General features: G+C 37.9%; 2 protein-coding genes across 10 annotated transcripts in view; one reads left to right on the plus strand and one right to left on the minus strand.

Moving 5' to 3' along the window:
* The first annotated feature begins 224 nt into the window (after nt 1-224).
* Nucleotides 225-18519, plus strand: LOC6538498. Of its 4 annotated transcripts, none has more exons than XM_043207130.1 (8): nt 225-412; nt 477-519; nt 586-656; nt 17067-17231; nt 17287-17362; nt 17642-18024; nt 18076-18190; nt 18244-18519. In XM_043207130.1, exons 1-6 carry the CDS (start codon nt 350-352, stop codon nt 17746-17748), a joined length of 525 nt encoding a protein of 174 aa, XP_043063065.1. In that variant the 5' UTR covers nt 225-349; the 3' UTR covers nt 17749-18024; nt 18076-18190; nt 18244-18519. The 4 variants fall into 4 exon arrangements, with proteins under 4 accessions (XP_043063065.1, XP_015048890.1, XP_015048891.1 ...); XM_015193404.3 differs by having other exon boundaries at nt 226-412; nt 480-519; XM_015193405.3 differs by lacking the exons at nt 17067-17231; nt 17287-17362; nt 17642-18024; nt 18076-18190; nt 18244-18519 and adding exons at nt 16205-16369; nt 16425-16503; nt 16583-16784 and having other exon boundaries at nt 236-412.
* Nucleotides 7213-19400, minus strand: part of LOC6538497 (RNA-binding protein P) — an 89370-nt gene continuing 77182 nt past the window's right edge. For all 6 annotated transcript variants that reach the window (XM_015193407.3, XM_039375866.2, XM_015193410.3 and 3 more), the window contains 3 exons: nt 14305-14842; nt 9542-10245; nt 7213-9470 (listed from right to left, as the gene is read on the minus strand). In XM_015193407.3, the coding sequence (XP_015048893.1) occupies nt 8993-9470; nt 9542-10245; nt 14305-14842 (1720 nt within the window). In that variant the 3' untranslated portion in view covers nt 7213-8992. The remainder of the gene's footprint in view (nt 9471-9541; nt 10246-14304; nt 14843-19400) is intronic.

Genomic DNA, 19400 nt, shown 5'->3' on the forward strand with positions numbered 1-19400 from the left:
TGAAAAAAAAAAAATTTTCGAATTTTTTAATTTTTTGTAAAATGATTTTTTGCGAAAAATGGCAAATTGTAAACCTTGAATGCCATTCGATAGGAAATTTTATTGCGAGTTCAACGAGGTATGACATTCCATATTTAAACGATTTCTTTCATTTTTTGTAAACAAAAAACTGATTTTTTTTTGGATAGAAAAGGAACTTTTGATCGAAACCTATGAAAATTTTGTCAAGAGACTTTAGTATCAAAATTTCATTTGTATTAGAACAAACATTTCAAATTCGGCAAACATTACAAAAATAAAAAAAATAAAATAACAAATTTAGTGTATTGTATTAACCAATTTGATTATAATGGCGCTTCGTCTTACGACCATTGCTCTTCTAAAACGCACTTCTTTATTACTCGTGCCAAAGGTGAGGCCCAAAATCCCCATTAGATCCTGTTCATATGGTAACTCATTATTAACAATGCCATTAGCAGTTAAAAGCAGCTCCGCCAACACGCACTCTACTATTAAGAAGTAAGTAACTCGTTGGCAAAAGTCCAAGTCAGGATTGCTAATGTGCAAACCCATGTCCTTTTGCAGGGAATCTGGTACCGTTTTTAGATGATGATCCTTGTGTGTTCTCAAAGAAGGCCATCATGCACCATTGGGGGGTAAGTATTCTAAAACACCAAATCCCAAGACTTACCACATTTGCCATTAACCTATAAGCGGAATTTAAAATTTGAGATGTAGATATTTAAATGTTCTATGCTTACTTTTAGTGCCTCTAATGGACTATTAGAGCAGTTCTATGTAGGTTTGTTTAGGGGTCTATAGAAGTTTTTAGTGGTTAAGGAGTGCCAAATGTATAGAGAGTTCTTAGTTTGTGTGTTTGTTAAAAATTATCGAAAAAAGTTCAATTTTACCAAACTAACTACGCGCAAGATTCATTGATACAAAATTAAAATGTATAATAATTTGTGTAGGGTGTGGAAAATGCACGGAAATAGAGTTGGTTGAAACTACAGAACAAATTATTTTATGTGAAACATTTATTGTGGTATATATGTATATAGTATATATATATATATATATATATATATATATAATTAATTATATTAATACGCTGCAACATTTAAGATGAGTTTGGTTTTGAGTTTCGTGTGGGTCAAACAGCAAATTTTTACGCAAATTCAAGTTTACACATTACCAACTGATGTTTTGTCTTTTTGTGTGAATGAGTGTGCATGTATGTATGTATGTACTACGGTCTAATCAAATCTATACTTTATCTATGAATACTTTATATAATATTTGATTTTCAATAATATATTTATACTGCATAAGAAGCGAAGGGCAACCAAGTTTTGGAAACAGCAATTCGAAAACTTCTCGAAATCCGATTTTCTTTTTGTTTTATATAATTTTGTATTGCACAAACACGGGCAACGTAAAACATTAAATTTGTTTTTGAGATTCGAAATACTCTTTTCATATACGCTACTACTTTCTTTGCTTAAAACGACCAACACAACAACACAGTGTGCATCAGTGTATCTTTAAATTGGTTCATCTTTCAACTCGGCGCTTAGGGTTCTAATGTTAGCTTTTCGGGTCATCGTTTTAAGTTCAAGATTGCGCTTTATGTGGCGCATCTTTAAAATACAAATATATATGTATTTATATGTATCTATTACTTGAGTTTGCCTCAACAGTAACACATCGGTATCAAAGTTATATATGTATGTATATATATATTGCTTATATGTTGTCCTCTCTCCAACTAACTACTATACCTATAATATCTGACTGTTAATTGTTGAATCATATGATTTACCTTTCGCTTAGAGAACACTCTCTAACAAACTTTTAGTTCACACAAAATGGGTATTGTCGCATATATATTTTCTTAAAAAGAGTTTTCTTAGCTTCTTGCTTGCTGATCGTCGGTTTCGATTCAGATATCTTCGTTTATCAAAAACCATGCATTGCCTAAGATAAAGCAAAAAATATGGAATCAAAGGTAGAAATGGATACCACTTGTGTATGTACAACTTATAATGACGGAAATCATAAAGCTGGCATTACTAAAAGCATCAATATTGTACACTATAACTAAAGCTAAGAACTAAATTAAATTTGGTATCCGTGAATGGAGTATAAAGTACTTAATTTAAACTTTAAATCGATTTTCAAATGGCTGCAACTCAAATAATATTTGTAAGGATATTTGTAAGCGAAAAAACTAGTCTGACTAATTCAAATTACATTGAGCAACGGAGGTATGAAAAGAAAACAAACTAAAGTAAATAATCTACAAAGAAAGAGTGAATTTATGTATAATCAATATCGATATTGCTAAGTATCAATCTTTTACCATTACTTTTACGATTACGTGGTACCAAGTTCGAAAACGGAGAGTACGTTATACGAGTACATTTTACAAAGTCTAATATGACGGTGGTTTCTAAGTCAACTATGAACTAATTAGTACCATACGAATGTAAGAGTATTTATGTTTAATTACAGCTAATCTTATGCTAAACATTAACAATACAATATGTTGTACAAACATTATTTTCAATTTTTCGCTTTGTGCATTGTACAAGAAAAAATTATTATTTCGTGCAACTACTTTCAAATTACAGATATACTTTTCCAGATGTTACTTTACTCCTATGCCACTTAATTCAAATGAAGTACAAAGGTTCTATGTGTAAAATGGTTTTTTTTTTCCACATTTCATTTATTCATTTCAATTCAATTCAAAAAGGGATTTATGCCAAGAAGTATTTCAATAGGAAAATTACACAAAGGGTTCACATTACATTTTTGTCAGCAATTGGTTTGATTTTCGGATATCTCGGTTTGGATTCTGAGGGGTTTTTTTTATAGGCTAAAAGAGTAAATACCGTTTACATGTCCATTGTATATATCGAAAGAATTATATATGGTGTTTCAGTATATATATGTTAGTGTCTAAACATCGCTACAAGTATAGAGCGAGAAGTAGAGCGACAGCAGTTACGTGTTACAGTTACAAGATACAGGTGTTGTATATAATATATCCGTTTCTCGTTACAGGCTAAACAAATAATAACCATTTCGGAAACAAATGTATACAAGGTTGGCTCTCATACTTTCTGATCTATGGATGCGTTTCTCAGCCCAAGCCAAACTCAATTCAAAGGGTTTCATACTGGTTTGCTTATGGCCTAAAAGTTATATCGTTTATATATATATATATATATATATGTATATATATTTATATGAAAACTTATGGCTAACCTTCGTGTTTACCAAATCGTTCAATATAATGCACTTGCTTATCGTTTACATAGTTTGTTTTAATCCTTTCTCGACCTTTGTTCCAATCCTTGGAGAAACAAATGTACAACAGTTAGTGAGAAGAGCTCTTAACCCGTCTGCGATTTTTTCTTATGAATAGGTCGAAACGATCTGTAGTTTGGGAACCATAATCAAATAACCAAAAATCAAAAACAAGGTTCTAAGCCATTTACTCTTCAAATGGGCGAGATTTCGTTTAAAATTCCTCGTTGCAAAAATTGTACTGATTGATTACGTGTAACAAGTTATAGCCAAAAGCTGAGCTCGGTCTGCCCAATGAGGTGGTTTAGAAATCATCGGGGGCTTTAGACACAAAACATAACCGAATTTTATTAACCCATTAACCCTAAAATTTCTGCCGTTGCCACTATTGGTGTAAGAACGTTTTTCATGTCAATTAGTTGCTGGAAGACGAGTCTAAGTTATGTTTTTCGTTTAGGAAAGTCTTAGCAAGGCTTTCTGCTAAAATTTCGTTAGCGAATTTACTCACCTCAGTTTTTGGAGTATTTACTTCACAATGTTTATCGTATTTAGCCTTAATAAAAAAACCACGTTTGTATCAATTGAACTTGGTGTTGAATTCGTTCGTTTCGATTCGATTTTCTTTTTTTTTTTCTTTTCAAAATACAGCTCAGTAGAATTGATATGTTACGAGCCAATAGAAGTAATCATCCTTCCTTGCTATATAAGAAAACATGTTCCTTTTTTCAATATATATATGTATATATTTGTTTGTGTTTTAGTATATTTGAATTTTTTGCTTAATTTTTGCTTAACACTTAAATTAGGTTTGAATCCGACTTTTGTTGTCTTTGATCTTAGCATTTTGTTAAGCATTTGAAATGAGCAAAAGTAGCCATTCACTGTTTCTTAATTAATATGTGTTATGCATTTAAATATAATTTTAGCAATTGATAAATATATAGCTTGTTTGTCAAAAGTATCTCTTGAATACTTTTACGCATTGCTTCGAAATTATTTAACACCTTGACTTAAGTTTAAGCTTAAATTATCTTCTTAGAGCATTTTCAATGTGATTTATATGTTTTGTTGTTTTTTATATTTCCCAGAATTAATCAAGGGAAATAATTGCTTTTAGATTTTATTGTGTACGTTCGCTTTTTGGTTTGCATTTTCACTTAAACATTTATTGTTTGGTTTGGTTTTTCGCTGCGTACTTACCACCATTTTCATTTTCATTTGTTTATAAAGAATTAGTTGTGCCTATGCACATCAATTGACTAGCTTGTTGAGAGTGTGTTGGTGTGTGTTTGTTTGTATTAGTGTCGGTGTTTTTTTTTTTTTTTTTTTGATAGCGCTTGGTTGATAAGAAAACATATTGGTACGCCAAACAATAAGCAAGAAGCCAAAAAATGCCAGGTCTCGAAATAAAAATACTTTAAGTAAACTAATTAACTTTGGGTTTCACTTTCATTTTGTTAGGATCTAATAACCTGATTTCGGAATTTTGCTACAAATTTGGTCCTCATTAGTCACTCAAATCAACAATATTGGATTCACTTGTATGTTCGGTTATCTAAAACCATATCCAAAATGAAAACTACTTGCTTGCGCTGTTTTCAGGATATCGATGATCGGTTCAAAATATATTTTCTGGAGAATTCTTCAGCAAACCGCTTTTTAAAAAAATGCAGTTTGGTTTTCTTGGGTAAATCTCGAAAACTCTTGGATCTGACACCATCAAAGTGATATGCGTTGTTTTGTAGCCTTCACAACAACAGTTGATGAAATGTTTAACTTCGTTTTCTTCCCTGGTTTTCACTGGGTATACCAAAAATTCTACTCTAAGTATGCAATTTGACACATTTTGAGAGACGAGCCTCAATCAATATACTCGTATAATTGATATATACATATAATATATAATTTTTTGGTTTCGGTTTTACTAATTGAATATATCACGGTCTTGCTAAATATCATCGTATATGTTCTATCTGTATATATGCATGTAAATATCTATAAAGTTTTCGCCACTATATGTCGTTCTGCGGGAGAACCTGTTTCCAAGGCTATCTAATCCAACTATTTCAATTTCTAAAACGCTGCTCGATCCGAATCCAAATCCAAAAGGTTTCCTAGGATTGGTTTCCACGTCGATTGCATAGTAGTATAAGTACTTTTCTCAGTTTGTTAGGTAATTTGGTTTACGAATACTGACACTTGAATGCTGAAACACAGTTGATCTTATTGTCATATGATGTATGTTGTGTGTATGATGTAGGTATGTAAGTAGTTAATGCTAATGTCTTCCTAATGGGGGGAACTTCGAGGGAATCTCGGCTGGGTTTTCAACTGTGACAGATGATATGAGATTGCCGTTGTATATATAAAGGTTTTTACTCAATTGACTACTGTACATGTTTCATCATGCGTTTGGTTTCATAAATGGGTGTATATGTATATCTATTAAAAAGGTTTAAGTAACTATGGTTATCTAAACATGTTGTATGTCAAAAGGTTGGTTGTAAACCTACAAGTAGAACGAAATGATAATGTCCAATTCGGGGTGTGTAATGTTGTTACTATATTACAGCAAGTTCTTATGTAGTTTTTGGCCCGATAAATAATGCTTAAAAACTGCGAATATTATTTGCACAGAATATTAAAACTCTTGATGAGACTAACCACACGAAAACAAGTCAAAAATACAGATATTTTAATATTTTTTTATGAATGTTCGAGGACTGGTGGATAAAAAGTTCAATTTATGAAAGATAAAACTTGTAAAAAGTGAATTATAATTTTTGTTCGACATGACATACATATCAACCAGTCCTTCATTTTGAGCAATTTGTTGTATTCTATTAATATTGGTAACAAAAAAAAAGATATATGTATATGTATATATTTTATAGAGAGCTACGAATGTTCGATCTGTTTACTATATATCAAAATTAGCAAGCTACTACTTTGGGTATATATCTTTGGTACGAGTATGGGAAATAAAACATTTCATTGGATATATAATATATCGAACTCAGACTGTTGAAACTGTTACGAGTACAAATATCTAAGTAGTTCGCCGACACTTTTTGTCGCTCTGAATGAATATTGAAGCATACGGATAAGTGAACAAAAACTATAAGTTATTCGAAAGGAACTACAATGAACATAGGCAACTATGGGAGCATTTTTTGACTTCTTGCTTAATCGGCTAATAGAAATAAATGGAAAATGCAGTAATCAAATATAAATATTTTTATTTGGTTTTGTTTATAAATTATGTCAATAGAACAAAGTGTGTGTGTGTAGTCAATAAAAAAAAGGAATTCGTATTAATCATCTTGGATTGGCAGGGTAAAATCAACCTTATGCTAAAAGCAATTGTTCTGAGATCGAGATCTGACAGACAGTTACAAAAATTATAAATATTAATATGGTTAAGTAAATGGCACCGTAGCATGTCTGGAATGTGTTATTAGAGTCTTAGGCGTAAACAATAAACAAATAAATTAGTTTCTGCAAATGGAGATGGGGTAATTGTTGAGCCTCGACTTTGGCCCAGGCAAATGTAAAATGAATTTTGGTTAATATGCATTATCTTTGGTATACGAAACAATATTACATCATACTCACCCCCCGAGTCGAAATCGAAAATCTACAGGAATTATAAACAATTCTCCACAATCGCACAATCGTTAACTTTTTTGGTACTGGCAAATGCATCGAAATGTAATAAGTTCTACACATGGCTAAGAGGAGCAGATAACAGATAGTAGAGAGAAAGACAGCACAGCACAACAACAGATACAAAAGTGTGTGGATTATACGAGGTAAATCAAATCAAATAAAAAAATACAGATAATTGTGGTCAAGTATGTACAATCAAATTAATCAAATCATAAGAAAACACAAATGTTTGCTCAACTCATGGCAAAGTTGCTTGTTGTTTTGTTCGTTGGTTTTTATTAAACACAAAAATTACTTCAAATGTTTCATTGTTTTCCATATAATGTGTGTGTGTGGTGTTTGTGTGTGCTTGTTTGTGTATAATGTATATAAACTAGATATTTACATACGCAAAATATTACTTTCCAAATGATAACTAGTAACTAAAATTAAACTTCAAGCATGCAAGCGATTCAAATGAGACAAATACATAACTATCCAGGAGCATCTGCTCCGGGTTCTCTTCTTATTTCGATCATATTCTTGGTTTCAATGGGTGAAGTATTTGCCGAATGCAAAATCAAATGCAAATGCTACAGATAAGGGTAATTACAAAATAATATTAATAACTAAGATTGTGCCATTTAAAACAATAAGCTACAGTAGAGTAATGTTACCTGGTTTATGAGCTGTTTGGGATGGTTATGCAAATGAAATGATTCGGAAATAGGGTAAAAGATCTAAAATATTAGTAGTGCCCTAAGGACTCGTTCTCGGTATAATATCTTAAGAACTATAAATGAAGCCGCTAGTCTTGAGGACTTTTCGTCGCTCGAAAGTATAATAATAAGAATATGCAAATGCCAAAATGTTCAACAAATGTTATTTAGTTACTTGCTACAAATGGTTGAGATTGAGTGCAGACTAAACTAGTTATAAAACTAAATCAAATAAGAGTCGCACACATAAAACACATCGAAATTTTGTTCAGTTCGTTGTGGTATTTGTAATTGTTATTATAATTAAGTACACAGAACAGATTTGGGAAAAGATAGAAGGTTGGATATAGGAGTAGAGAGTTTTCGTGTTGGTGAGTTTGGTGATGTTCGTTAGTGATTGGTTAACTCTGTTGTTGTATTCTATGCTGGGTGAATTAAATTCGAACTCAACTAAACGTCTAAAATAATAGTCTAATTTAGGGTTTCATCGCTGATTTAAACAATAATTAATAATTCTTTGTCTTGAGCAAAACGTTTTCCTTCGCTGTTTCATTCAATTAATTAATACTGCCCTTGCAGGAGTTTCTCATTCAATTCAGCTGAGTTTGGGGCTCCAAAAAAATGAACAATTTTTCGATCTTTAATTAGTGAGCGCCATTCTTGAGTTAACTTATAAGATTCATTCCTTCTTCTTGCATTTTATAAATATGTATGTATATTTATATGTTTACGTTTTGTTTTTATTTAGGTTTATTTTAATTTAGGTTTAGGTTTAATGGTTTTCTTTTATGCACTAAAAATTATATATTAACGGCTACATTTAAACGCAATCACAATCGGTGGTTTTTTAATGTGTTTTCCTTCCTTCTTTTGCTTCTCTAACGCTCCGTAATTTTTGCTTTTTGGTTTTGAATTTTGCTTTTCCTTGATTTCGCTTTGCTTTGCTTCCGTTTTTGTTCTTTTTTTCTCGCTTATATTGCTTATGATTTGTTATATTTATATATATATATTAGTTAGTATTTATTGAACTCGCCCGGGGGCGCCTTAAATATAATACTTAATTTGCCTTCCGTGTATCGGACTACTAACTTAGCCAAACTCAAAGGAAAACCAACTTCGTATGAGTGTGTTTTTGTGTGGTTCTATGAATATTATGGATTTGGGGCCATGTGGATTTCGTATGGATCTATTACTAGGGGTGGTGTTCACATGTGGGTGTGGTAGGGTGGTTGTGGTGGTGTGTGGTGTATGGTGAATGGTGTATGCGTGGTGAGAGTGTTTCATTCAAATTACCAAACAAAACGCGCGTCTTAGACGTACATGCCCATGCCGTACATGGTGCTCCAATCGACGCCCTGGAAGCTGGACATATCCACGTTGGCCAGCGCATAGTTGGAGTAGGCAGCCGCCGGATTGGCAGCAGCGGCGGCGGCGGCAGCAGCGGCATTCAGGGGATTGCCGGCCATTAGGCCAGCTTGCTGGGCGGCAGCGGCCAGGCTGTGAGCTCCAGCGGCACCTGCCCCATTCGCAGCATTGGCCGCCAGGGCGGCAGCCGCTGCTGCCGAGTGCGCCTGCGAAGCGGGATTCGAGACGGCGCTGTGGTGGCTCTGCTGCTGCTGCTGGGCGGCGGCCACATGGGCATTGTGGGTCTGCTGCTGGTGATGATGCTGCTGCTGTTGCTGCTGCTGGTGATGATGGGCAGCGGCGGCCACGCTTTGCGCCTGATGAGCCTGCATCAAGGCGGCGTTGGCAGTGGCGGCGCTGGCGGGGATCGAGTAGGGTGCATATCTATATTGGGAATTAATCGGACTTTAGTTCGGTTCTAAAAAGTCTCCAGATTGTCTAGCCATTTTACTCACCTGACGCTGTGCAGCGCAGTCTGCGGATATGTGGTCAACAGCTTGCCGAAGCCAGCCTGATTGGCCATCGAGGCTGCTGCGGCGGCGTTTTGTACTTGAAATGGATTCTGTGATATGAGGGCGGCCTGCTGGGCGGCAGCGGCTGCTGCCGGCGATTGCAGTAGCTGTGTGGGATTCTGGAGCATGGCCAGGGGGTTCATGGTGGCCACGCCGGCACCACGGGCTCCAATTAGCTGGCCAGGAGCTGTAGGCAGCTGAACGCCCAGGGTGCCCAACATAATGCGCTTCTGAAGGAGCTGGGCAGCGGGAGTGACCGCTTCCTTGGGCTGTGCTTTCTTGCACTCGACCTTCTTGTTCTTGATGGTGTGGAAGTGAATCTCACAGACGCGGTCGACCACATCCTCGTTCTCGAAGGTGACAAATCCGAAGCCGCGGTGACGCTTCGTCTGCTGGTCCATCAGCATAACCGTCTCCTCGACGGGTCCGAACTGGCTGAAGTAGGCCTTGACTTCCTCGGCGGAGGTGTCCTGCGAGACGCCGCCCACGAAGATCTTCTTGGTCTTGTTGGCCTGGCGAGGTCGGTTCTTTGGGGTGGCATGCTTGGGATCGATCTTCTTGCCATCGAGTGTGTGAATGGGCACCTTGAGGACCTTCTCCACGGTGCAGGGTTCTTGGAATGTGATGAAACCAAAGCCGCGACTGCGCTGTTGGTGTGAAGGTTGAGGTTCGTGTGTGTTTTGTGGGTGGGGAAGAGAAACAAATAGGGACGGATACATTAGTTTGGTGAAGTCATTAGATTTGAGAAGAGAGAAAGAGCTTCGGTTAGAGGCGACTAGGTCTAAGTTGCAAATGTTGTAGTTATATAACTAGGATTAATAATCGTAAAATGTCCTACGAAACGTTAGCAAAAGTCCAACAAAGTAAGAATCAATCAAGTCGATCGGAACTCGATCTTCCACAAGTATATAAAAATGATATATATAGATATATGTAAACACAGATACGGATACAGTTTATATGCATGTATGTAGATGGCTTTATTGACTGAATTGGGCGTGCCATTTTTACGCTTTTTGCTCATCAAATTTGCATCGTTCGTTTTTTTTCTTTTGTTTTTTTTTTTTGTTCTTTCGTGGAGTAAACACAAACAAGTTTTAATTAAAATCCAAACAACACAAAATATGTTTCAACTAAAAACTAAAATTCGTCTAAGGATACATTTGCTGTGTTAACAGAATACCAATATTTATACGCAAGTATAAATAGATCGTAATATATATGGTCATTTGCTAAACTGGAACATACATATATCATAGAAACATTACGAAATATATGCATTCAACGTGTTCTCCATACTGATGCGACACCCCACTAGATCCCAGATATATGTAGTATACGGGAGGCATAGATATATTATATACACGATAACTGGAGGATACCAAAAACATTCGTTCACTCTGCTGCGAATGCGAACTCAAGGATACAAATGTGGCAATTACATATGGTGTATGTGATAGTAAGGCTTTAACAAATAGAGTAGTACGAGTAGTGCGTTTCAGAGCTATAATACAATTGTAGCAATTTTAAATCTACTTGGCACAATATTTGTTTCAAATACAATATATACGTAAGCTATTAAATATTACTGCTAGTAGTTATGTTGTCAAATAGCTATAAAACGCACTATTGGAAAAGTTGGGAATGCTTTAGATGTGCGTCTTTTTTTAATGATTACACCATCTTTTGTTTGGTTTTCTTTCAAGTTAAGTTAAACCCCCTTATACCATACAATTCGTTTTTTTTTGGTTAGTTTTGCTTATTAACTACTTAAGTTGTTTTTACAAATAATGAGATTCGAATGTGTGACTTTTGTTGCTTAGTCTAGTTAATTATTCTCGTACCAGTTACATATATTACAGTAATGGGGATTACAATTTTGTCTTAAGCCTAGGGCAAAGAAGAGTCAAATGGCCCAGATACAATTTATGTTACATTATTTGAGATAGAAATATAGAGAAACTATGAGACTACCTACCTAAAGAGAAAAGTATATAGTTGCTAGTGTATGATTTAAACCTTTCGCATACGATTCCTTTAAAAGACGAGCTTTATTTATGGGCTGGGATTGGTGGGTTAACACAACTAGCTACTTCCATTTACCGGGCCTAGGATATTTCCTATGAGTTGAAATCTATAATGTATGCCGATTTCGGGAGTTGTTCTAATGCGATTACAAACAGGGTAAAAAAAAAAGAAAATTACGACGCAACACAACAGAAAAAACTTGATTTCTTGACATATTTAAAAACTACTAAAATCAAAATATATGGTTTACGTATTTGGTTGGTTAATTTAAGTGATTCGGTATGCGAAATAAAATTAAAAAGCATTAACTAAACACACATAAACAGAATGTCGCATAGTGGTTACTTATAAGGACTAAAATGTACGGGGTCTCGTAAAATGGTAATAAATACGTTATGTATTGGGTACATTATGCTAAGCTAAGGTTCTTATTTATGTTACACAATCAATTCAACAGTTGCCAGGACGATTTTCGGATCCATATTACGCTAAAGTGGGAACATGGGCATTTGGATAGTATTATTTGTGGGGGTAAAGCACGCCTCTTTAAAATATATAAGTTTTAATTGAGTTCTAGATCTAACAACTGTGTACGATATATGGCAGGAAAACTCGTTAGTTAAATTTGCTTTTAGAGGCTTGCTTTTGATATCAATGCGTGGAGTTTTAAGTTCATTGAATACGTTTTTGGTTTTTTTTATTGTTTTTTGTTGGGTGAAAAACGCTAAAGTAAACCAAGTACACAATACGAAGTACGAGTACAAGAACGAGTACATTCAATTAGAGATACGAATACAATTATGCAGCTGTTATTATTGCTCAGAGTTATACGATATACGAGAGTTACGATGCGCCAGTATTGGTATTGAGTAAGTCAAGTACGCTAAACGTTCTCTTTTTTTATACAGTAGTTAACATTACTTGGCGATTGCTTTTTTGTTTAATTTGTTTTTGTTTTTTTTTTGTATAAAATGTACCTAAGCCGTCGCTGGTTCGTCATCCTGTGGTTGCCATCGTGGTCATGGTTACCTGGGCCAGGTATTCGCTGGTTCCTTGATCGGCTGCTTTGGCTTCCGGTCTTGTCCTTGACTCGAGATTCCTCACTTTTGTGGTCGTGGTCGTGGTTTTGTGTTCATTAAAATTATGTTATGTTTAGTAGTAGTTTTGTACATTCGGTTGACTACATATGACTAGCTGCTATATAATTGACTGATCGATCCTAGGTGCTTATGGACTACAGTACTCCCCAGATCATCGCAAGGATCGTCTTCACAGGCGATCTGCGCACCGAAGACAGTTGGTAAACCAGTTTTCTTCTCGCTTCTGTTGTTTTTCTTCATTCTTTTGTTTGTTTCTGGTTTCTTGTATACTCTTTTTTTCTTTCTTCTTCTTGTTTTTTTGAAGGGGGGACGGAACAAAGGTGTTTTGTGTGTTTTTGTGTGTGTACATCTTTCGGGGTCTACATGAGGGGCAAGGGGAAGGGGAAGGGGCAAGGGGGCAGGGGCCAGGACACAACCCCGTTAGTCGATCGCCGCGAATATAACTGCCCTATCATGCAGCCGTAATTGCGCAATTGGCTCGGAAACAACCCCAGGTGCACACGACGTACATACGAACAGCTATAGAATTTGTCCTGTGCCGCATCCATCCACATCGAACCCTAGTGGCTGCAGAGGTCGCAGGAACAGCTGCGCCGAGGGACCAGGACTCGGAACAATGCGCCAGTCACAGCATATCAGCCTATCAGCCTGCCAGCCAGCGAGCAGCTGCTGTTTTATGGCCCGAAAGCGGCGCGCGCGCTCTTTTCCGCTGGGGAGCAGCCAACTCACACATTGTATGTAGAGTCAGTCGCATTGATATACATAAATGACTATAAATTACTAAATACTAGTACATGTAGGATGTGTGCTTATCAAGCGGACAAATTGCTCGAGACATTAAGCATTGGGGAAAAAGTCAATTTCCGCAAGAAAAAACTCCTATAGATTGGTATTGGTAATGTTTCATTACTTTGTTTTTCTCTTAGAGGAAAGGTCAACTAAAAGGTGGTTTGAAAAGCCATTTGTCTGGATGATAAAATAGGTAGGAATCTAGTTTTGGATAATAGTAATCCCCTGCTGAAGTTCTCCCAACGAAATTCTGCCAAATTCTGTGGAGAACGGTGACCAAAGTAGTGGCCATCATGATTATAAGAAAACTGATACAGCCTGCATACAAATTATGACAGGGAAATTGGTGCTCGAGTTCGTGTCTCAATAAACAGTTCCGAGTGGATCAACCCCGGCTCAACAAGCTGATCTGCATTTTAAACCTGATTAAATTCAATTTGGGTTCGGTGGTCCCTCGTCCCTCGTCCTCTTCCTTCTCCTCCTCCCTTCCAATTTTCTTACGCCGATTCTTTTGTTTTTGGCACGTAACGCCGAAAGAACTGTAATTCTAAACCTCGGCTGGAAGAAGAAGAAGATGAAGAAGAGGATGCCAAAAGGGCGACAAAACCTGCAGTTCTGCAGCTGTGCAAAAGGTAAATCACAAAATGGTAGCTGTAAACCCGAAGGGCAGGCGGCGGATTATGGAGGTACATCATCATGTGCGACAGATAGATAGATATACATATACCATGATGTACAATGTACAATGGTTTGGTGATGGAAATGAAAATAGAGGATATTTCGGCTTACCTGGGTGACGGGATCCTTCATGATGAGCACATCGGTGACGGTGCCAAACATGTTGAAGTATTCCTTCAGCTTGTCGGACGACGTCTGCCAGCTGAGGCCGCCGACAAAGAGTTTGCCGGGTGCCGGATCGGAGCCACTGCCTCCGCTCAGGCTGGGCGTGGATCTGCCAGAGGAGCCGCTCTTGTTGCTGCCCCCCATGGCCGGCTGGCCGTTGTTCTGTCCCGCACCGGCGGAGGCATTGACATTCTCCTTGAGCAGCGCCAGTGCCGCCTGTTGGGCCTGCTCCTGTTTGGGCTGCTGATCCTGTCCAGATGGCACCACCACCACGGCGTTCTGGTTCTGTTGCACCGCCTGCTGTTGTGACTGCTGGGCGGCACTCTTCAAGACCGCCGCCGTGGTCAGGCCACCACCGATGGCGGCCACACCATTGTTGGCTATCGATGCCACCAGCGCCTGGTGGAGATCGCGATTGTGGTGCGGATCAATCAGGCCCGCTGCTGCGGCGGCTGCTGCTGCGGCCGCATTCTCCATGGGATTGCTGCGTGCGTAAAAGAAACTATCAGCGGTGAGCAGGTGATCCTCGCCAGAAGTGGGCGGCGGTGGTTGCTGGCGGTGCAGCATGGTGGCGCCTTCCTGAAGCGCGTGCATTTCCTGCTTTATCTGAATCTTGAGGGCTTTTCCACAACGGTTTCTTCACTCAAAAGTTTTTTCTTCGCCCTTTTGCTTCTAATATTTCGCAGAATTAGTTTTTAGCTGTTTTCCTTTGGGTTTGCGCGGTTTTTATTCTTATATTTTTATTTAAGCGGAAATCACTTGCATGGATTCCAAAAAAAAAAGCATAGACTTTTGTGCTTCCTGTTAATTTTCGGACTGCCTTTCGTCGTTTTTTCGTTTTTTTTTGCCACTTGCTTTTACTACGCTTCCCTTTTTTCGGCTCTAGTTTGTTGTTGCCAATGGCAATGATTTGCGTTTTCTTTGTTTTTTTTGTTTTCAACAAGCTCGTGAATTATTGCAAAGCCATAAATAAATGCCCAAAAACGTTTACGGAAATGTTCTAGTTACACGACACTATATTTATATACTATTTCGCTCTCGATTTGTTCCTTTGTTAATTTGCGGTTGCGACTGCGCAGTTTGAAAACTAAAATTCGAATGTTGTCGTGTTCGCTGCTTTGGTGCTGCCCTTCCTCTGCCCGCGCCGACGTCAGGACTGCGGAAGCAGCGTGCGCAGGGAAATGACAAAAAAGAGGGTTGCCGAGCAGCTGGCAAGTGACAGCTGATACTCGCAGTTGCTTTGCGCAGTGTGAACGTTTGCCAACACTACCGCACTACCACTTAAGCGCCATCTACTTCTTGAGTTTGGGTTATGGGTTAATTTTGAGCTAATTACTTCCTATTTGATTATTTGTATATATTTAGCTCTTTTTCCATAAATAGTCCCATAGATAGAGAGAGAGGGATAATAAACAAGATAGTGCAAAGTGATGTCGAGAATTTTATCATCCACTTGAAGTGTTAGGATATAACAAATTCGAATAATTTACGATAGAAGGGACAAACCACTTGAAAATCTATTGTGTTAATTGGAAGATTGAGTATTTCACACTTTACATTCTATTATTTGCCTGACCCAGACCACTATATCAAGCCCTAACCGCAAAAATACGATAAGCGATATAATTATTATTTTTTTTTAAATAATTGTTTAAAATTATTTACTATGTACATTTGCTAAAATACTTTTGCTATCGCATTTAGATGCGGTTAGGACTCGAAACTGTTGCTTTCTCACACGATCGCTTACGAATTATTGCGAGTATGGCTCAATATAGTTGTCTGCAAGGATATTTTAGTATTTTAAATCCTGTGCAAGACTATTATTTTGAGTTCCATTCCACAGGCAGTACCCATTATTGCGATTTCGGTCTTCTCGTTTACCGCCGAAGTGATAACCTGGTTGGTGCTCGCGTTAACCAGACATGATGTTGCCTACACCGCCAATTCGGCGCACTGCGAATGCCTCGAGACCCGCAGTAGTCTGCATTACCCAGCCAAGTACCTCAAGGTGAGTCCAGTTCTTGACCCACCCAGAGCCACCTAAAGCCATCCTTTCCAAACAGTTCATGAGGTTCAATCAGAAGTGCGAGGTGCCACAAGGTTTGATTCAGGCCAATCAAGGCGACACAGCAGGACCATCATGTATGTTTTCTTGATTATAAAAAGGATCTATGCATGTAGCTTATGTAATGACCCACTTATGTGCATTTGTCTTCCGCAGTTGAAGATAAGAAAAAGAAGTAGTCTGCATATCCAGTCCCAATCTGGTGTAGAATTACACCCCGGTTACTTGATATGGATTCATAGGGGTTCGAGTCGACTAAGCTCGACATATTTAGCACTTGCTGGCCGGAAGGAAATGAAAGCCCAGGGAAAACCCTGTAGCCACTTTAGGTAGGAGACCACAAAATCGGAATAGGATATTCTATGCTCTCACTGTAGGATCTTACTGGGTATTATGCTTGTACTATATATCATTTTACAATCAAAATGAAACATTTAATGTCACAGGCGCTGCGGAAAGTCAACAATGCTCAATGGAAATACAAGTTTCAGTTTTCTTTTCTTTGCAAATGGAGTGGACAATATAATAAAAAAAAAATAATAAAATAAACCAAAAGCTGTCTTTTTTCTAAAATTTTCTTTTTATTTTGCTGACAATTGGAGAGCCTAATGTGAAGTCACTACTCTACTGTATCCCACAGGTCCTTCCGATTTTGTTCATATCAATCGTTGGAGGTATACTTAAAGTGGGCGCCATGATTCGCCTGGCTTTGGTCAAGGACGATGTGTTCTTCACCAAGGATTCGGCTTACTATGAGTACTTGGAGACGCGCAAAGGACCCTGGTACAGGCAGAAGAGTCGCAAGGTAAGTAACTTAATCAAAAATCCAAGATCTATAATTCATATTTCCCTTACTACAGTGGGGTGGTCGCGATGAGTATCCTATGCCACCCGAATTGCTCCTGGCCAAACAGGGTGATGTCAATGGTCCCTCATGTAAGTTGCTAATTACAAATTGCAGAGGGATATGTTAAAAATTGATCTCTAAGAATTAAGTTTTAAGCTTTTGATGGTGTACAAGTTTTTAGCGCTTCCCAGAAACTATTTTCTAAACTTGTGTTTAAATATTTTTAATTTAATGTACTATTTGGCCGGACCTTCGTTCGCTTTTGTCACTTGCCAAACTTGCAGTCTAGGAGGCGTTGAAAATACTGGTAATTACCACAAGTAACCACAGATAAACCCAACTTAATGACAACTTTCCATTTATTGCAGTTGCCGGGGACGAGAAGCCAAAAAGTGACGAGGGTCCGGATATCAAAACCATTGCAGGACATGCAGTGATCACAGGAGTAGCTTTGGGTTTGGCAACAATGCTGTAGAAAGTCGTAGGACGCAGCAGATTGACAATCTCAGGATAGAGCTGTTTTAGTTATAGTGAAGACGCATGTTTCAGTTTTACTACGATCTGTATTGAAAAGGACGACAGAAGGGAAAAGGAAAAAATAGCTTTGATTGGACGTGGTGGTCAGATTAGCATCGAAACTATGTATTGTATAGACTTGACTCTACGTCTTCCATCTGTTCGTCTGGCCTTGAGGTTTCGGATCCGCTGAGAAGGATTCCCAACTAGACTGATGGGAGAGATCTTAGACAAGGTACGTTTGTATGCCTGCCATTAACTTTGATTGATTGAGTTCTATTCCTAGGTTTACTATCTGTGGTATTTGAGCACAGATTTCGGAGTGCAGGATACTGGGCTATTTAAACTGGCACGAAGAAGGACGATCCTTGCTGTTTTTCTTAAATAGTGAAGAAACATACGTATGCTATCAATCAATTTCTATGTTCATCATTTAATTTCATACTTTTGACAGCATTTTTTGCACGCAATTTCATTAGAGGCGCCCCCAAGTGGCGAGTAGCTACTCCTTTCGTATGGAAAGTAAAGAGGTCCTCGATGTAAAATGTTCTACGCTGTGTAGAATGCAAATGGTGGATGTAAAATGGAAGCCTGTTTTTCGTAACTGCCGTTTTGAACCTACTTTGATCAACAACGAATTTGTACATCTCTAGCGCCCCAAATTCCTCAAGTTTAAATCATACATTTTTAAAAGATATTTTTACAATAAAACGATTAAGCTTTCTATGAACTGCAATGCAATTTTAAAGCGAGGGAGTACAAAAAATACTTGGTAAAATACAGGACATAAGTTATAAATAAAAGCAATTTGTGGACACTGAGAGAGTCCTTCAGGGCAGCAATGACATGTAGCAGGATGCACGACGACAACCGGCTGTAACTAAGTAAAACAAAATAAATAACTCGCTTAAATATGAATATGTTTTGATAATGCCCCTAGCAAATTGCTGTACCTTTTGTGCGGACATCCCCCGAATCGAATGTCCTTTCTTCTCATTGTCCTTCCAGCCCATTTTCCAGCGCGCCTGCGCCTGACGCCAAAAGCCCAAAAAAGCGGAGAGTTTGGTCGAAAAGAAAAATCCCTAAATAAAAAAAAATTGGTCGCTGCTTGGGACAATTTTCAGTCTTAAATTGGGACCATGTTTTTTTTCTTTGTGTGCCAAATGAAACGCATTTGTGTGTGTGTGTGAGAGTGGGTGGGTGGGCAATGTGCGTTATTGATTTTTGGCCCAGGAAATGGGAAATAATGCCAAAGGATATGAAATTTATTAAAATAGATTGCAAAATAATTCAATGAAGATGTTGAAAGGCGAACTTTGACACGGGAAGGGAAGGGAGCGCAAGTAGCTTGTCTTTTGGGGGTGGGTGGGGTTTTTCATCAGCACGTGTGTATTTGTGTGGCTTTTCCGCCGTCGGTTGTTGAACTTTCCGAAGCTACGTCGTCTGCAGGATTTTTTTTTTGCCGTGTGAAAGACGTCTGTCAATTTTATGGCTACTGACCCAGAAAAATGGAATGCTAAGGAAACCTTTCGATGGCAGCAGGACGTCCCAAAAATACAGCAAGGATTTGCTCGTGTGGGAAAACCCCGAATATGATGTTGGCGATGACAT

The sequence above is a fragment of the Drosophila yakuba genome, chromosome 3R, assembly GCF_016746365.2.
Source record: "Drosophila yakuba strain Tai18E2 chromosome 3R, Prin_Dyak_Tai18E2_2.1, whole genome shotgun sequence".
Lineage (NCBI taxonomy): Eukaryota > Metazoa > Arthropoda > Insecta > Diptera > Drosophilidae > Drosophila > Drosophila yakuba.